This window comes from Anarhichas minor, unplaced genomic scaffold, assembly GCF_050575085.1.
Source record: "Anarhichas minor isolate MPS153535 unplaced genomic scaffold, ASM5057508v1 ptg000136l, whole genome shotgun sequence".
Classification (NCBI taxonomy): Eukaryota; Metazoa; Chordata; class Actinopteri; order Perciformes; family Anarhichadidae; genus Anarhichas; species Anarhichas minor.
The window spans coordinates 2,437,069-2,455,691 of record NW_027466582.1 but is presented as its reverse complement, the minus strand read 5'-3'; the positions used below and the strand labels follow the sequence as shown (position 1 = coordinate 2,455,691).

Genomic DNA, 18,623 nt, shown 5'->3' with positions numbered 1-18,623 from the left:
GAAAAGCAAAATCATAATGTATAAAACTGTCCACGGTGCCATGTTTAGGCACTCGACGTACAAAGATGCTGTTAAGCAGCACTGACGACGGGTCTCAGGAAGCCTCCGAGGACACCCGTCAGGGCCAAATCCTGGTTACTGTTGCGTAACTATTCTTTCATCTCCCCCACCACAACGCTGACAGTAAAAGTAACGGGCGACAGGGGAGATGATTAGTGCTCGTCAGAGGCCGGCATCGCTGTTCTTATTTGCATCACAGAAAGCCATTACAAGCCCGTAAAGAGTGTCCTGCTCCACACCGAGCACAACAAGCGTAAGAGTGAGAAACGACACTGGTTACACCATTAGACACTCGGTGGATATTTAACTCCGAAGGCGGTAAACACATTTTTTCTGCACTGCCACTTCCACATTTATTTATGGTGCCATTATCTACATAAATGTTTTAACAATAGTAGATTTGGAATAGCAGATTAACTTAAGTTTAAACCCAGTAAAGAAGAAAACTTTTCAGATCCCTGAAAGCTAATTTCATTTCCCACACTTTCTTAGTTTGTACTTCCAGTCGGCGCTTATCATACTGAACTCAACAGCCTGGAAGCCTGTCTCTGTAATTGAGTAGATAATACCTTTTCAAATGATCACACTTCTATAACTTAATCTGGCCCGAGCAGGATGATCCACCGGTAATATGCCTTTGACATAAAAACCTCCACCTGGCCTCTAATAACCGGAGGTCCCTTCGACAAATAAAGTGAGCATACAGAAGCCGAGAACACTCAGAACTCCTAATATTCAGAATTCATTCAAAGCGATGAGGATCATCACAGCTGTCCGCCGCTCTGTACTGAGCATATTTTAGGTTATGTTTTGTATAATCTAACATCAAGAGAGTTCTCAGGTTTCAACGCAGCCACGAGAGCTCATAACAGAGGACCGAGTGGAGGACGTGACGGTGAGACGCCTGCTTTAACAACAGCTTTAATTAGCATCATTACAAGCCGTCTCACACATGCGTAATAATGGGTACGTCTCTGGAAGACACTTCTCCGACCTTCCTTTCATCCAACCGCCACTGCATTCCACTCCATTTTTCATTATGTCCCCGTCTCTCTCTTTAAGTGCATTTCACTGTTTAATAGTGCATTGTCTCACCTCCTGCCTATTTCAATGTTTTATATAGAGGCTCGCAACCAACACTTTTCCTCCTCCTCTTATGTTTCTTCCTCCTCCTGTCCGTGCTGATCGCCTCTCTGTTTGTCGCCTCGGTGTATTCTCTCCTCTACTGTTAGCTAGCTGATTGCAGCAGTGTACTTCCCAGCGCCTGTCGGCTTGATCAGGATGGCTGTGACAGTGTGGGGTAAATAGTGTGTGTGTGTGTGTGTGTGTGTGTGTGTTACACAGGCTCGGTGATGGAGTGAGTGAGCTGGACACAAAAGGGCAGTAATCCCATGCGTTAAAGCTTGCTACTGACATGGACCATTTAACCCCGCCACCCCGCATCTTTACTCGCATCTCTATCTAGAGCTAAGGGGGCTCGTGATGACAGCGGAGGGAACAAAGCAGACTAATGGTTCATGGAGTTATACGAGTGGCAAAGTTCTGCCCGTGTGTTATAACTTCCAGGATGTATTGTAACCCGACGACTAATTAACACTGGTTTATTCTCACGTCTGATGAATTCTAACTGGCCCAACTACATATCATGCTTAACTTCCATGGATCGTCGCATAGTGGGTATGGAAATAATCTGCAGATTCAAAATTAGACTGAACTTCTCCTGGATGTCCGTTTCTCCAGATCGCGGCTTGTTTATAGCCGATTTTCGGAAATACTTTGTGTCGTTGATCACTTGCGGCTCCTTTAGGCCAGTTGAGAGGAGTCGGCAGTCAATGACGGTATGAAACAGTCAGTATAGGTTCTTCAAAAAATTGTGAATCACCGCAAAACGCCTTAAGCGGGTACAGTAATAAATGTGCGAAAGAAATATTAGGCCGATGGGTCCAGTAGTAGTGTGAGATCAGCTGCGGACGGACGGACACGCACACGCGATCAAAACGCGTGACGCTTACGCCTGCCGGAGATAAACAAGAGGGGATTCATGCGACTGGTTCAGGCTGGAGACTGGAAACCAACACACTTAATCACACCGTGTTGCAGCGTTCAACCCCGTGGCCCAGGAACCATTCTAGTCACACAATCTACCCGCTGCACAGACATCTCTCACACCATCTACCCTCCAGGCCGGGTTAGGCTCACTGGGAGATAATAAAGGCCCCACTGGGTCTACGGTCCTCAAACTGTTCATGCTGCTCTCGGGACACCAATTGGAGCCCTGTGCCATTTGTTACGGCAAGGTAAAGAAACGTCTGCATCGGTCTACGGGTTACAGAACACATACAACACGTTTATAAACGTGGGATTCTCAACCACTGGCTACCAGCAACAGATTCACTGGTGTCGAGTTGCTCTCTTGACATAATTAGTAAAATGTCACGGTGAGCTCATCCAGCAGTATCATATCCTTTCCCAAAAAAGAAAAAAACAATACTGTTATTATGTAATTATATAATACCAGGGTAACCTGAGCTGCATGAGGTTTTTTTTTCTTCTTCTTTTTTTCAACAGGCTTTGCTCTTCACACCAAAGCAAAGCCTTCATGAATACCATTCCAGCTTTACAATATGCCTTCTCTCCCACTGCTAATGGCACTAGCCTTCTTTGCGGAAAATAACCATTACATTTCATTCCCACTTTAAAAGCGACGGACAACGGCAGTGCCTCCCCTCCTGACATTTCCCCAATGCTAAAATATGAACGCAAGAGTGTTCATGGAAAAGAAAGTCCACGGAGGTACGAGCCATAAAGACGAAAGAGAAACACATTTTGCCACAGCACATTAACAGCGATCACAGAGAGAGCGCATTGTGGTGGAGAGATGTGGTATGGTGTGTGTGTGTGTGTGTGTGTGTGTGTGTGTAGTGAGACAAAAAGGGTCAGCAGGCAGAGAGAGAGAAACAAGGATTTGAAGCCCAACAGTCACCGTCACCAGGGACACTATTAAGCCTTCAAAATCTGCCTCCAAGAGACCAATTCAGTCTCTTCTTCCTGTTCTACCTTTTCAAATGATTCTGCTCCGCTTGTTACCATGAACGCCTTTAATCTGGGAGGAGTGTGGCTGTGACACTGGTGGACGGGGGATTTGCTGGAGAAAAAGAATACGATTCCAGCCGCAGTGGCAAATGATGTGGCTTCCAGAGAGCAGCCGGTCACACAGGTAATGCAATATAGACGGTGTTATCAGGGTCAGGGACGATCATGACGAATCAGATTACCGCCGGCTCAGCACATTAAAATGAAATGGTCATCCCTTGTGGCTGGGCATGTAAAAACCCCTGCAGGGTTGACGACTCATCTTTAATGGTTGGCTTTCGTCAGATCACTGATAGATTCACAGCTGTTTGATGGCTGTGCAGCCTCTTCTTTCAGTAGAAAAGGAGGAAAACGTACACGATATCATGCCACAGCTCCGTTGTGCGATATCTATATTAAACTACATGATTTAACGTATTAATAAACATAATCCAGTGATAGTGTTTCAACACGTTTCCTCATGATTTTAAATGTGACTCAGACATTCACGTTATGGAAATGGTAAATTCACCGGTAACGGCACATCTGAGACCCAGTCGGTACAAATACATAAAATATAAAGTAAGGTATTAATAAATAAGCAAGAAATAAAACTGTGTCGGGCAAAGATCAATAAAAGAGTTGTGTTGAATCAATGTGGAGCTTTGAGATTCAGGGCGGGTTCCCTGAACAGGGTATAAACTGGACCAGGACCAGGACATAAGGTAGTCACTTCTTTAATAAGGGGGCTCATCTAAACACTGCTTACATGGACATGCAGTAAATTAATCATGGTAAACAGTAATAAAAAGTCAGGATCTCACGTTAAGATTGTTTGTATCATGTTTGCTTACAGCTTACATATCTTCATCGATTCTCCCAAATATCGATGTCGACTTCAGCCTCAAAAGCCGTCACGGGTCAGGCTGTACTGTATTTAAGATGAATTTCAACTACTAAAAGCACCGTCTTCCTCTTTAAGCGTCAACAGAGACACAAACTGACCAAAACTACCACGTCTGTCTCAACCTCTGTGGTGTTGATCCATCCCCGCCAGGCTAGCGATGCAATCGTTTGACATTAAATCCTGCTCCGACATCACGGAATACTGTGTCAGCAATGTGGTTTAATGAATTTTATTTTGTGACGGCTTCGGCCAAATATCAGAGAATAAAATGCAACTATTATCCACTTAAGGTCAAGGTAGGAATAATGAGAAATGTAAAGATGATGAAGCAACCGTTACTCCATTCTCTGTGGTTTTGGGAGGAAAATAAATAAATAATTCAAGATTGCATTCAATAAAAGAGATATGTATGAGAGAAATACAATGTTTGGAAAGCAGGCTAAAGGAATGAATTGAATATTTCATAAAACAGCTCCAACAGATACAATATCACCAGGTAATAAAAAGGAGAAAACTGCAGCATAACCACAAAATCACCCGAAGTTTTCTACACAAACGCACCGATGTGTGTGTGTGTGTGTGTGTGTGTGTTGAAACAATGCAACATACTGACCATGTACTAAGCATTTCAGACAGTTTTACGCATTATGAGAATATGTTTCCAGACTACACAAACACGTAGATCCTGGAAGAACTGCACTGAACCCCACAACCCGCCGGAGGGTTTGAAAAGGCATGTGTTCTTTAAAGATGGTGTGCAGCTATCGTAGCCTGTGGAAACATTTACACTTATCTGATGGTCCTTGAACAATCGTGAGTCTAAGCTTAAAATAGTGATATTTCATCAAAACTAGTCTCTAAATGTTTATTAAAGATGTGAAACCGTTGGCTCTCACCAGATCCTGTAAAAAAAAACAAAAAAAAACACGATATTACGCGTTCGTCAGCGCAACTGGGAAGCGAATGAATGACTCGGCTGAGACAGTCACGCGATGACACCGAGCAGAGAGGAGAGGTTGAAGAACTGTATGAAAGACGAGCACGGTGAGTAAAAATGTAACGGACGCAAAAGCCACCCTGAACCTGCCGGGGTTTAAAGGGTTACATCTCTAACATCCCATGGTGACAGAAATGTACTGTAAACCTCCTGTAATATTCATTATCAATGTGTGCCTTAATTCATTATCAATGTGTGCCTTAATTGGTAATTGAAAGCAAATGCAAGACACTAAGTGGCCAGAGAGTAATGTTTGTTGGGCAATACTTCACGCTGACTTAGATTTCCCACCTTGGCTATCAACTAACCACGTAATAGCGCTCTAATAGCATTATATTCCCTCCAGCAGCTACACAATTTTCCATCAACCCAAATGCTATACAGGGGTTGTGTTTAGACCAATACTGCTGGCCACTATAACGCTCACCAGGGTTGACTAAAGCCAGACCATCCTTCATGTCACTGTATCACTCATCCACAGTCTCAACCTTTAATTTGTCTGTGACTGACCTGAAGCCACGGCCTGAGTGGGAAGCGTGAGACGTGAGACCCGCGAGAGGCCGGCAGGCTGGGCAAGAGGGGGGGAAACAACAGAAGAGCAAGAAGACACTGCTGTGTTTACGTGGCGTGAGCTGTTGACACTGCTGGCCCCTCACGCGCATGGCTCCGAGGCACAGCTTTGGTGGTGCAATTACATGCAGATAGCCACATTGTCAGAGCCATCAGTGGGAATGAATGAAAATAAAAAACATTTCAAACGCCATCTATTTTTATTGACAATCAAACGCTGGTCCAGCACTGCTATTAAGCTGGTCTCTTTTGAACAGACAGACAGATGTTGTATGGAGACTTCGCCAGAGGGACCCCCCCGCTGTTATTATTATATATAAAAATAATAAAATAAAGATAGATGACAAACTGAAATGGGGCCATTTCTGTTGACAGGCTTCTCTAGAACAGGAAATACTGACGCGCTGTAATAGCTACGCGTCAAGCCAAAAGACGCCGCACTGTGCCAGCGACTAGGAACACTAGCTCTTTCTAGGCAGCTGCTGAAGGAAACAGCCGAGCACGCCGTAATCCGCGTGTTCTCGGTGAGCAGGAGGAAAAATTGCCCGGGCCAGATTGGATTTCTTGCTACTGAATTCTCATTTGCAATCATCAGCACGACTTCTTTCCAGTCCCATCTGTGGACAAGCGTCTGATTATTGATGAAAGAAAACAGCTGACAATAAGAGACGTTTTGGAGTAGCGAGAGAAGCCTCCGGACCCATTTATCCATGCCCAGGAGTTCATTTTCATCCCAACAGCATCGAGCACCGTTTCAGGGAAGCTGGAAATAACAGAACTTGATTTTACTAAATTAAGAGGCGGATACTGAAATAATACCACTACTAATAATAATAATAATCTCTGTCCTACAGGCGTCGAGTGGAGGGTCTGTGAACAAACCCAGAACACTCTGATGGTGTTCAATTCCAGAGAGATTTCAGAGCCTCTTCCATCAAGGAAAAAGTCAGAAATAATCAGCCCTCTGCAATCAGTGAATGCGACTGACGGAGGGGAGGAGGAACAGTGCAACACTCACTGCGGGCCCTAACACACATCGGGCAGCGTGCCAGTCCCAGCCCTGCCAGCAAATATCTGCTTAAATGGTGACTTTCATCCTGCGCACCGGATATTCAATTTGTTCCGTAAGCCAGGGATGAAAAAGCAATTATTCACAGTCCCCTCTTTTCACGATCTGTTTCTTTAAGATATCCCCCGTCTTCCCCCTGCTAACAAACAGACCTCCAGATTAGTGCCGTGTGTGGCTGCTCACAGGGGCAGCCAGTTGAAGCACTAGGATCAGGCCAACTAAAAAGCCTGTCAATCAGTCTGAAAGACGGGGGGTCCGGTTCTACATCGTCTCCACGGGACGGGGGGTAAAAGCCACTAGATAATGGCCCGATGGCTGGATGTCACTTCGGAGCATCGAGGAGAGAAGTGAGCACATGTCAGAAGAACACTTCTCTTACACGAGTTACACGACACAGAGCGCCCAAAAGCCAAGCCAGCCCCCCAGCACCCGATCAGTGAGAAGCGCTGTCAGCGGAGCCCACTGAGCCGAGCTCCCAATTTACACTTGGGGTATTAGGTGGGACCCTAGCGTGACTGTGCACAAAAAAAAAAAAACCCACACGGAGCTGCTTCATATGCTCTCTGATACTTGCACACATCCCGGGACAAGTTGGCGGCTCTAGTGAGGCAGAGAGAGAAGCTTATGTTTGAGTCATAACCTTGTTTCCTTCAGATGTCGCAGGACCGGCACCTGCTGATTGAGAGATGCGGAAAACGGTCTGCTACCGTAATTGGCTCCCTCCGTGGTCGGACAGCGGGGATACAAAATTGATGCTTGAAAGATGGAAAAGAGAGAGAGAGAGAGAGAGAGAGAGAGAGAGAGAGAGGCACTGGCGTCGGGTGACAGGAAAGGAGGGATAAGCCTCAGAAGTTATCCATCTGAGAAGGGCAGTGTGTCAGCACCAGCTCCAGAACAGACCTATGGATCTGGAGGAAGCTTAAGGCGGGTCATCCATGATTGAGTTCCCCCCCCCCCCCACACCTCACGTCCTACTCCACAAAAAGATGGTCAATGTCCTTCCTTCGAGGCCGTTTAAAAAAAAAAATTTTTAAATGGTAGAATTCTAATTTTCCAGATACAAATTCAATTGAACTTTTTCTATATTTGGAAGCCATAGAAAGCACGGAGGACAAAGGGAGGCATTAAGTGCAGACGGTTCCTGAGATGAGCAGCATACAGCGCGTGACAGGGCACGCCACAAGACAATGGGACGACGGGTCTCGCTACCTCTGCTGGCTCCCTGCAGATAACGCGAGCCGGCCTCAACTCTAACCCAAAGCACATTCATTCTGCTGCTTCTGCATATTTATGTCGGAGCACAAAGAGCGATTGGACAGTCCATATGAAGTCTATAGGAAGCGATGAGCGAGTATAGAAATACAGCTGTTCCCTGTAACAGCGGGGAGGAGGAAAACACTCCAGAGCCCTTCACCCACACACTGCCAGCAACATTTAAACAAGCACCCGTATGAACTGCAATGAGACGAGCATATTGGTATCATTTTTAGATTATAGCTCCTCTTTTCCATAATCACAGTCTAATTAGTCAGTTGCAAAATGTGACAGTTTTCCACAGCTGGCTCTGTTGAAACCAATAAGTCTATATTTCAACATCTTATTTACTGGTGGGATATGCGTTTACTTTTGCTGAGAGACATCTACCGTCTCCTTTTAGCCTCACGTCTACATATAATAAATCTAAAGTGAGTATATTAACTACACTGTAGCTTCCGTCTGTATATTTCAGAATGTGCTGTAACACAACACCGATTCCTCGCTGCTGAAATAAGTGAATACACGAGGCGATCACGATCACAATAAATGACCGTGGACCATTGTGTGCGACTGTGTTTTCCCCTTAAGAATGTTCATCTTCCTGTTAGCAGATCATCGCTTTGATACAGATCACAGTAGCAGTTAAATCTCCCATCCACAGTCGGTGCACAAAGCCAAAGCAGCCCAGCTGTTGCATCCTTCATGGTGTGAATTAGAATGATGAGCGTGTAGAATCGAGCGGGATGGGGATGGGGCACGCACGGGGTTAAAAAAAAAAAAAAAAAAAAAAAAAAAAAAAAAAGCGGAAATCTCGGTGGGTCGCAAGAGGAAAGAATGTTTTAGCTCTAGAGGGGCTATGAGGGGTTTTCTAACCAATCACTGAAGGTGGTCCCCTGCAGCCAGCGTCATTACATTAATAAAATAAAGAAAAGCAAAACATGTCAAACAGATGCTGCCGTAACACAACAATTGCACATGTGACCAGACAGTGGACAACGTAGATCAGGCCGACAATCTACTGCCATAAGAGTAGACATCAAATAAACTTGAAGAGATATTCACGCTCGCCACTAAGTTGCAGTGAACTGACATTAGTAAAATGGTCTCAAGGACCCCCAAATTGAATTTCTTGCAATTTTAATAGAGGACCTTTTTTTTTATAACTCTCAGGGCACACTAAATAATTCTTACATTTACTCTCCCTAGAAGGAAAAGCACAGACTTCATTCATGACGGCTCCGTTCTATTGTCCCAGTCGGCCATGACAGTGAACCAGCATGCACAATGCCGGGACCCTGAAGCAGGGAAAGGAACCTCAATGAACTGTGCTTTCTTTGGTTTCTGTACCGATACCTCAAAACCACAGTAGCCTTCAGACCGAGAACTTCATGTTCTGATACACCGCAAATGGACAAAATACCGTATTTATGGAAATATTTACCGAAAGTCGCTGGTGGTCAACCACTAAGGGAGGCTGGGGAGCGACTGGTTGTGGCTCTTCCTCCGTCTTTTCAGCAGACCCCTGCTCCGACGGGCTCACCCTGCACGTCTCGGCTGTGGAACCTCCAATAAAAAGACAAATGGATTATTGATGAAAGGGTTAATAATGAGGGTCATAAAGGAATCCATACAGTGTGCTAGAAGAAAACCACCTCCGGTGAACGGCTGAGCTGCATTTCAAACTTATCTTGGTGTTTGTCATGAAGCAGTGAGAAAGCACAAACGTCATTTCAAGGAAAATAAATTCCAACTGCCGCGGCTGCAAGATGAATGCAATACTTGAGGAAAATCTATTTTAAGCTGCTCGCAGCTACCGAGGGCACAGTGTTTCACATCTGGCCTCCTTCCTGTCCATTTAGAACAGTGCTGAAGAAACGCTTTGATGGAAACAAAAGGGCCTGGCTCGGCTTGTAATGAGGGGGGCGGAGCAGGCGGAGTCGTCCGTTTTGTTTGTGTTCTGTTGGCTGATCGTGCCATCCTCTGACGGCTTCTCCGTATTCTAGGAGCGCCATTACCTCAGCTCTCCAGCTGGCCCGTACTCGTCCACAGCCAAACCGCAGGCCCGCAATCAGACACACAAACGCATCGGCTCATCTCCGACTGAAATACTACACAACAATAGAAGGGGCATCGTGGCTCAGGGCAAAAGGAGAGCAAAAAGCCAGCATTGTGAATATCAGGATTCATATCAGAAGGTGACATGCGTCTACAAAGGCACCGATAATTTCAAGGCCCCGGAGTTCCTCCATTGAAATCTACTATCTGCTGAGCCAGGGGGTTGCTTTTTTATATCCTGTATGACTTATGTTGCATTATTCATGTCCGCTCTCCATTTTAAGAGATATACCAAGTGCAAATCAGAGGAGCTGGTTCATAATCAAAAAAGTAATTTATCTGCATAATTAAGTGGCGGGCAAAGCACTGACTGGATGTGTGAAATGTACAGATTTTGTTAAGTCGCATAATTGCATATCTACTGTGAAGATCAAGTGATTAGCAACGAAAATGAAGAGAGCAAAACAAGTCTCTGAGAACTTTCTCTCACTTAATAACTCCCTTCAGATGGAGCTAAAGTTTAGAGTATCAGCTTCTGGAGAAACTATCCGTCTCGGTGATTAATAGCCTCTCCAGAGTGACAGATGGGCAAACTAGGTTACGATGTTATGTACCTGCATATCTGAATTTTGAGGGAATGCTGAAGACATTATAACATTGATAAGAGGAACTAAAAGCTGTTTGTTTTAATGAACCAGTTGTGGTATTGGTGCTGGCTCACAGAAGACTCCTGGTCTAAGCGTTATACCTTCTGGATCTATCTCTTCCTCAGCGTTCTCCGTTACTGCTCTCCCATGCTGGGGTGGGTGCTCCTGAGTTGGATTGCTCTCATGTTTGTCTTTGTGCTCTTCTTGTTCTGGTTCATTAGAGCGCTCCGTCACGCTCCGAGGACTCCTTTTCTCAGCCTCACTGCTCCTCTTGATGCTCTGCGAGTCCAGGCTGTCCATCGACTCGTTTCCGTTCACGCAGCCCGCTCGTGATACTAAGAGACCCTCCGTGTGCTTCAGCTGGACCTCTGCACATGAAGATTTGGACGTTTCCATCGGAGGCTTGAGGTGGGCCTGCTTGGCCTGGCCATCGCCGTCTGCCTCGGGCTCAGAACTGCCACCAAGGCGATGCAGCTCGGTGCGTTTCTCCGTGTTCTCGGGCGCCTCCTCCTTCGGCTCTTCTCGGGCCTCACTGGCATCTGGAGGTTCGGCAGGAGCTGCGACAGGGGGCTCGTTGGAGCTCTCCTCCTCTGTGGAGGGGCCGTGGGGATGGTGGCCATTGGGCTGGGGACCCATGGTATCACAAGACGATTCCTCATCCTGCGTCAGACACGAGTCGCTGGGCCCGGCGACCTCCGCCTCGGCCTCCCCCTCCTCCTCTTCCTCCTCCGTCTCCTTCCTGTAGCTCCTCTTCTTACGGATGATGCCCCGCCCCCAGGATGGCCGCCGGCGAATCTTACGCTTTATATGATCTGTGAGGGAGAGAGAGAGAGAGAGGGAGGAACGCTATTAAATCAAACAAGCACAAACATTTGCAAAGTCAAAAAAATGACTTCCTGTTTACATTTAAATCATTCTCAACCTTAAAAACTAAATACACAGCCCTTAATCACACCTACCATACTTCTGAAGTAACTAAAATGACCACCCTCTTAACAAGGCACACGCGCCATGGCAAATGTCTATAATGTGAAGTCCTGGATACTGAATGTTCATCTGCATATTTATGTCGTGATCCCAGGTTTGTTTTTTGTTCTTTAAGTGTACTGAAGTAGCATGTGTCATATGACACGGTTATGCTACGCTTGAGGACTGCTTTAATTTAATAAATTCACTCAGCTGATGTTGGCGTCTTATTTCAGTCACATGCCAACGCACCATGGACAGTAGGGTGCTCCGATCCATCGATCATTATCGGCTGATTTTAGTTCTGAATAGTTTGACTCGAGGTCTCTACAAAGGCAGACTCAAGCGAAACAGCTGGACGCACACCACCCCCCCCCCCCCTCCCCCACCCCAATTATAAGCACCAAGCCGGGACGGCGCTCACAGCGGCTCATCTCATCCCGTCTGAACAGCCCTTCGGCGGACCAGAGATCCACAGCGATACTTTCAACATCCGTCTGGTCTATTTTTTTTTTTACTCGAGTCTAGTATCACTGCTGTTTGTGATTATCTTTTTTAAATTACTCTTTCATTGCAGATATTTGTCAGTCGTGTCTAAAGAGAGTGAGAGAGACGAGCACACACACACGCACACGCCGAGAAGTAGCATCAAATAGACCCGTGATCAGATCGGCCGATACTTCTTCCAGCAATGATCTGCCCAAAGAATCCTGATCGAAGCACTTTAAGTGGACAGGCAATCGTCTGCGTGCTTTATTAAACAGACCAGACCTAGGTTGTAAATGTTTAAATAAAGAAAATGGAATTGTGAACTTAAAATTGAAAGTCAAATAGCATCGTGCAAATGGAGAATCGGGACAACACATCTTTCTAATGTAGTAGAACACTAAAGCATCCATTTCCTCATGTAGTATCTCAGCGCAGCTTCCAAGTTGATAGTTGAATCTAGACATTTGGCCTTTCCTCTGAGAGTAACAGGCAATGGGTGGCAAAGACTGCAAGAGAGAGGAAGGCAGAGACAGCAGCGCTGCTACATCATGGATGCTGGACACTAATGACAACAGATGGTGCCCGGGGTTTTAAGAGGAAGGGGATAACAAAAGCCCGCTCTCTGAGAGCGCAGTAAAAATGTCACAGCAAGCAAGCAAGAATGCTAAATGCAGTGAAACTTCAAGGCATTTGCCTTCATTTACTCTTCCCCTTCAAGCAGACGCAGGGATACAGACTGTGGCATCAAAGTCAGAGAAAGAGCAGACACAGAAAAGAGTATGAAAGAGCAAACACAGGTACCACCACGAGTCAGTCTCTAAAGGACACAGGCGTTTGAACCTGACAATGAGTGGCATCGCCATGACCTGCCTGCCAGTGAGCACACACACACTAACCCCAAAGAAACCCCTTGGGCCACCAGAAGGCCTTCACCGTTTTAAACCATCTGTTGAATCACTTCAAACGGCATCATTCAGAGCACCAGCAGGATGAAAAACAGTAATCCCTCCATAAAACAACCATCTCGAAAAGGGATGACTTAAAAGGGTCCCTCGTGTGTGTGTGTGTGTGTGTGTGTGTGTGTGTGTGTGTGAGCTCCAATGAGGATATGGACACTAGATCACAACGGACTCATTAAAATCCACACCATCATTATTCTGTCGAGGGCCACTGGAACGAGTTAAAACTGTGAAAGTGAACTCTTGTGCAGAATCAACAACATGTCCGCCTGCTTCTCAATGGACAGGAGGACCGCATTATGTTTCTCAATAGAGATCAGACTGAACAAGATGCATATGCTGCTACTATATGCTATGAGCACAGTGTTTGTTCTCCATTGTACGTTCTACACACAGAAATGCAGAGAAACCCCGATATGTCTGCTTGATGTCTGTCAAATCTCCTCTCCACCCACAATGCCTTTAACCAGGGACATCTTTCCATTTCAAAGATGTGGTTGTCTACGTCAGAAAACTAAACCTTAAGTCAAGTATTTGTTCACAAAAGAAAGGGGACAGCAAGTCCTTACGAGTGACCATCTTAATGACCAGACACTCCAGACAACCCAGAGGGGAACAGAGTACACTTGGTGCCAACTAACACTGTGCAATTATTGTAACAAACGGCAATTTACATGTTTATGAAGTGGCTACGCGTGGGTACGGCGTCTTATCACCGTGGCTGGGACGATTCCTCGACTGAAACAAATGTCATCGGATACAAAAATACTTTTGCATGACGTGAAAGTGTCTGCGCTCCTTCAAAAGCATGCTTTCCCCTGCAGAACCAGCTGCAGCTAGAAACGCTCGCCTGTGATCCTCTGAAGTGTGGATCTGAAAAGGAGACTCAACAATGTGGTGCTCTGTAAACTCTGCAAATTGGAAATGACTTAACACATCAGCACGACCGTTATGCACGAGAGTGAAAACATACCGCAACACTTTGTCCACTAAAGCATGATCTCCATCAGGATCATCAACGTGTGGAGCGAGCTTTGGTGAGAAGCCGTCATTTAAATACATTTTCTAAATGTTTTTCATAGCCCCAATGTTGAAAATAATGTAAACCCCCGATGCCGTTATGCTAACATAACGTTGGGTTGCAGCATGCTTTATATGTTCTGTTTACGGCCATGTATGAGAGAGAAAACAGCTTTAACAAACGTTACCGCCTGTTAAAGTCTGTAAATCGTTTCTCTTAACCCACACTGATGCAAAAGCGCATTTGATTATCTTCACTGCATATTACTCCAGTCGTGATATCAATCCCAAGTCACAGCCATATTATGTTTCAGGTCAAGTACTTCAGTGAACGTACTGCTGCTGTGATATTCAGTGATTAAACTGATCGGTGCGTCTCAGCAATCCTGTTGAATTTGCGCTCTGGTATGTTTCTGACTAAGAGGGCTCATCATCTTGTTACATTGGTTTGTTTTTAGCATAAGATGATTGAATCAATTATTTAAATATTAATCAAACAAGTTCTCTTATTTGTTTTGGGTAAAGTCATCATATTAATTGCACATTTTCTAGATAGTCTTTAGAATAATTGATTTGATGGATGGATCACAACAAATAATCGTTAATAGTATTTCCTGAATGTCTCTGCACGCTCATCTTCCGCCACACAGCGCTCAAGTGTTCCAGCTACGTACATCCTCACACTGTGGGGAGCAGTGGAAACCTTTCAGAAACAGAGCTACCAGCATTCTCCGTGCACACGACAATACCCACGAAGAAGAAAGAAACGGACGACCGGTCTCCTACGCTCTGCTGTAACGAGAGCAATAACAAAGACGGAGACAACCGGCCAGTAAACAATAATAATGAAGCATGGTGGCTCATTTTCTGCTGACTCCTCGTTTCCCTTTAAACTCTCTCTGGATACGCACTTGTCCATCTATGCCCAAACGCACCAAAACAAACAATCCACAGGCCAGTGAAGGCGGTCTAGACGGGGTCAGCGATCACCATCGAAGCTATGAAGCGTGCTCCTGCGGGAGGAAAAGGTGAAGCCGACTCGTCATGGTCGGCTCTTCAATAATGCATGAAACGGCATGAACAGTAACCACAGAGGGGAGATGTGCTGACGGGGGAGAGAGGGAGGGAGGACCAGAGCACTTTGTAATAATTAAAAGTGCCTAAAACATGCAGGATCCAAGAAGCGGTGGAGATATTTATAGCCGACAACACGCGTACTTTCAGAATAGTGTCCGTTTTATGCCGTCAATAAGAAGCTACAGTTAGCAGATAGTTTGGTTAGCTTAGCACAAAGACTAAAAGCACACACACTGTACACTTAACTGAGATGTAATCATCTCATTGAGACCCGCTCCCATATCTACTGGCAAACACACTGTCCGTGAATCTGATCCCAGGCCAGACTCCAGTTCCTCACATTTCAAAATGAGCATTTGGCCGAGGCGGCAATGCTGCAGTTGTGTACTGTGAACTTTCGGACCCAAACATAAAACACATTGTAAAAAAATAATTAATAAAGCCTAAACATTTTAGTGCACAGCTGGAGCTGTGAATGACGATCCTAACAAACGTTCCAGATACGGTTCATCACCCTCAATGATTTGAGCGATGCAAGTGCTCCAATCATGACACGCGCAGTAATTAGGTTCCATCAACTGGTGAGCACTTCTATCAAGAACGTGATCACATTATGTTCAAAATGCAACTGTGACGGCAAACTCTACCCCATCTGACTGAATGATCTCATTGGTATTCAAGCTCATAAAATCCACCTTAGAAGTTCAGACGGCGTTATGAGCTCATTGTTATTTAAACAGACCACCGATGGGGGGGGGGGCCTTGGTGGGCGAATGGTTACAGCGTTACCGCAAAGTCACCACAAAAATGCCAAAAATATCATCTTTATACAACATAAAACTACTTGTTTTTTTAAAACCAGTTTCACAAAAAAAATGTATCTGAGCTCCAAATAAAACAAGTAACTCATGGAGATGTAGCAACATTCTTCAGTGGCACTGGTCTGGAGTCAGCTAGTCTGCCCGAACCTGGACAGACGCTCCGTTGTTGACTCACCTACTTTGTGTGTGTGGAGTGGGTTCCCATGATGATGAACTACTTTGCATCCACAAAGGGCTTTCTCCCACCTCCCCTCTCTGGATTCACATTCAGGACACTGGGTCAACACATGCTGGGAAATATATTACAACAGGCTGGGACCAGATGAAAACAAGTGCCAGAGAATATACAGACGGGCTTCTGTGTGTGTAATATATCTATACGGGATTAGTGTGCGTATTCGTAGCAGCAGAGTCCAATGTGTTTGAGATTCACATCAGTCACAGGACGGGGCTGTAGATCTCAGCTTAGACGTGAAGTGAAGGAAGACTTACAAGAGTTAGAATTGAAAAATATTACACTTTCAAATTTAAGTGAGAAAAAAAAAAAAAACAGTATGAGAGATATGAGAAAGTTTGTCTGGCAATATATAAATGCAATATGATTAAGGTTTGAAGTTGGTTGGAGGGTGAAGTTGGATTAAAACTGTTATTGCCACGGATAGCATAGCTGTGTAGCAGTTAAATGAACGACCTACAATGATGTAAAGGGTGTGTTGTTAAAGACACCGTGTATCATTACATGATTAAGAATCCATAAAGTATGAATACATAATTGCGGTGCAACTTAAAGCTAAAAACCAAAATAAGTGACTGGAGGAGCATAACCTCCATGCAGGTATACTGCACGCTGCACAGAAGCAATTACCGTCCTATCAAGCTCAGAGATGTACCGCATGCAAAACGCTGATCTCAAACTAATTTAGATTTAGAGAATTGAAGAGCTGCTGATGTGCTGTAACGAGGGGCTCTGTGCACACGTACAGTATATCTAAGAACGTGTGCGCGGTCACAGAGCGACCTGGCCGGCACTCCAACTCCTTCTGCCATCCCGGGTCATTGGAATCGACTGGAGTTGGGGCCTCAATCTTGTAACATTAATGAAGTATCGATCCGCCGCGCTCTCATCACCTGCGACTGATGGGGAGGAGCTTGGGGTGAGGAGTCGTCGCCGTGTTAAAACAAACAAACTCACTCGGCCTTTTTATGAGTTTACGCGCCGACCGACCGGGATGCTGGGATTCTTTTCAGGTATCGAGTCAGAATCAGTCTGCAGATTATATAGTATAGGACAAAAGTACTATTGTCCCCTTTTGTCCAACGACAAACGACTGCTTTCTCCACCTCTCAATTAGACAGTTATAATTGCATACACTACTGCATGCGTTTATGATAGGATTAATATACTAACGGAAAATAAAGTTTGATAAACTATCTTCTCATATCCACTAGCAGCACTGACAAAGAGAGCTGTCATAACTAACATGTTGACCAGTAACAGAGTAACAAGCAGGTGACATGCATTATTTGGTATGAGGATGACATCACTATCTAAGAGTCCGCCTGTGCTCATCAGCATCATCAGATACAGACGGGCCAAGAAGTGCCGTTATGGTTTAAGAAAAAAGGACGGTGACAGAATGTAAATTCAGACACTGCTTTGGTTTCCTGCTCTAAGCAGAAGCAATCAGAGATTATTCTTGAAAACTATATTTTTACAACTCTCTGTCCCTCTCAGGGGGATTCCAGCCATTTGTTTTTCCTTCTTCTCTCTGAATCATTGCACTGAGCTGTAATTAACACAGCACAGAAGCTGTGTATCCCCTCCCGTGACTGCCCAACTAATTCCAATTGAATGCTTCCTAATCACTTAAACTAAATGAATAATTTAAATTTTGTCTTTAGAAATATGCATGTAAATAAATGAAAGCACAATAACTACTGTAGGTTAAAACTACAGGTCAACAGAAGTCTCCCTCAAACCATCTGTGTCACATCAATAATGAGCATCACAGATATTGTACAAATAAAATACTGAGCATAGGTGGAGGTAAAATGAAGACCATTTATCAGTCTGAATTCCAAATGACTTCTATTCATATATATATATATATATATACACATACACTTGGACTCAGTGGAGTGCAGCTGTCCTCCAGCTGTGTCTGTCACTGCTGTAACACGTGATGGAATGAATACAACCAACACTGTGAAGCTTCGTCAAACATTCAAACCCAGAAAGCAGCGGCACAGAGGCAGACTCGGCGAGCTGTCAGTCACACCCCTCTCCTCCGCTGGTGGAGGTGAACGTCCCTCCGCACTGAAACACCCAACTCAAAAACAGAACCATATTTGCTTTGAGAGTTTTTAATTATAGAGTAAGAAAATATGCTTACGCACGGGTGGAAAGCAACACTGAAGACAACATGGGGAACAATGTAGGAGACGGAGAAAGACAGAAAAGGGGATCGTGGTGACACGGGGCCCCTGGGTCATGAAGGCAAGACAGCCGTTTGTCACCTAATGTGACACTTCACACAGACACTTAATGAAACGTCCAGATCAATAAAGGATCCCATCCTTGCTTCCTGAAATGAAAGAGATCACTCACTTCCCTCAACTGCGCTCTCTCTCTCTCTCTCTCTCTCTCTCTCTCTCTC

The 18,623-nt window shown here is 45.0% G+C and overlaps 1 protein-coding gene across 7 annotated transcripts in view; it reads right to left on the bottom strand.

Annotated features, from left to right (window-relative positions):
• Positions 1-18,623, bottom strand: part of atad2b (ATPase family AAA domain containing 2B) — a 59,455-nt gene that overhangs the window by 8,017 nt on the left and 32,815 nt on the right. For 2 of the 7 annotated variants that reach the window (XM_076084833.1, XM_076084834.1), the window contains exons 25-26: positions 10,736-11,446; positions 9,374-9,495 (exon numbers count right to left, since the gene is read on the bottom strand). In XM_076084833.1, the coding sequence (XP_075940948.1) occupies positions 9,374-9,495; positions 10,736-11,446 (833 nt within the window). Of the gene's footprint in view, positions 1-5,546; positions 7,594-9,373; positions 9,496-10,735; positions 11,447-18,623 lie in introns of those variants that run through there. The other 5 variants (XR_012951606.1, XR_012951605.1, XM_076084835.1 and 2 more) reach the window with 5 other exon arrangements.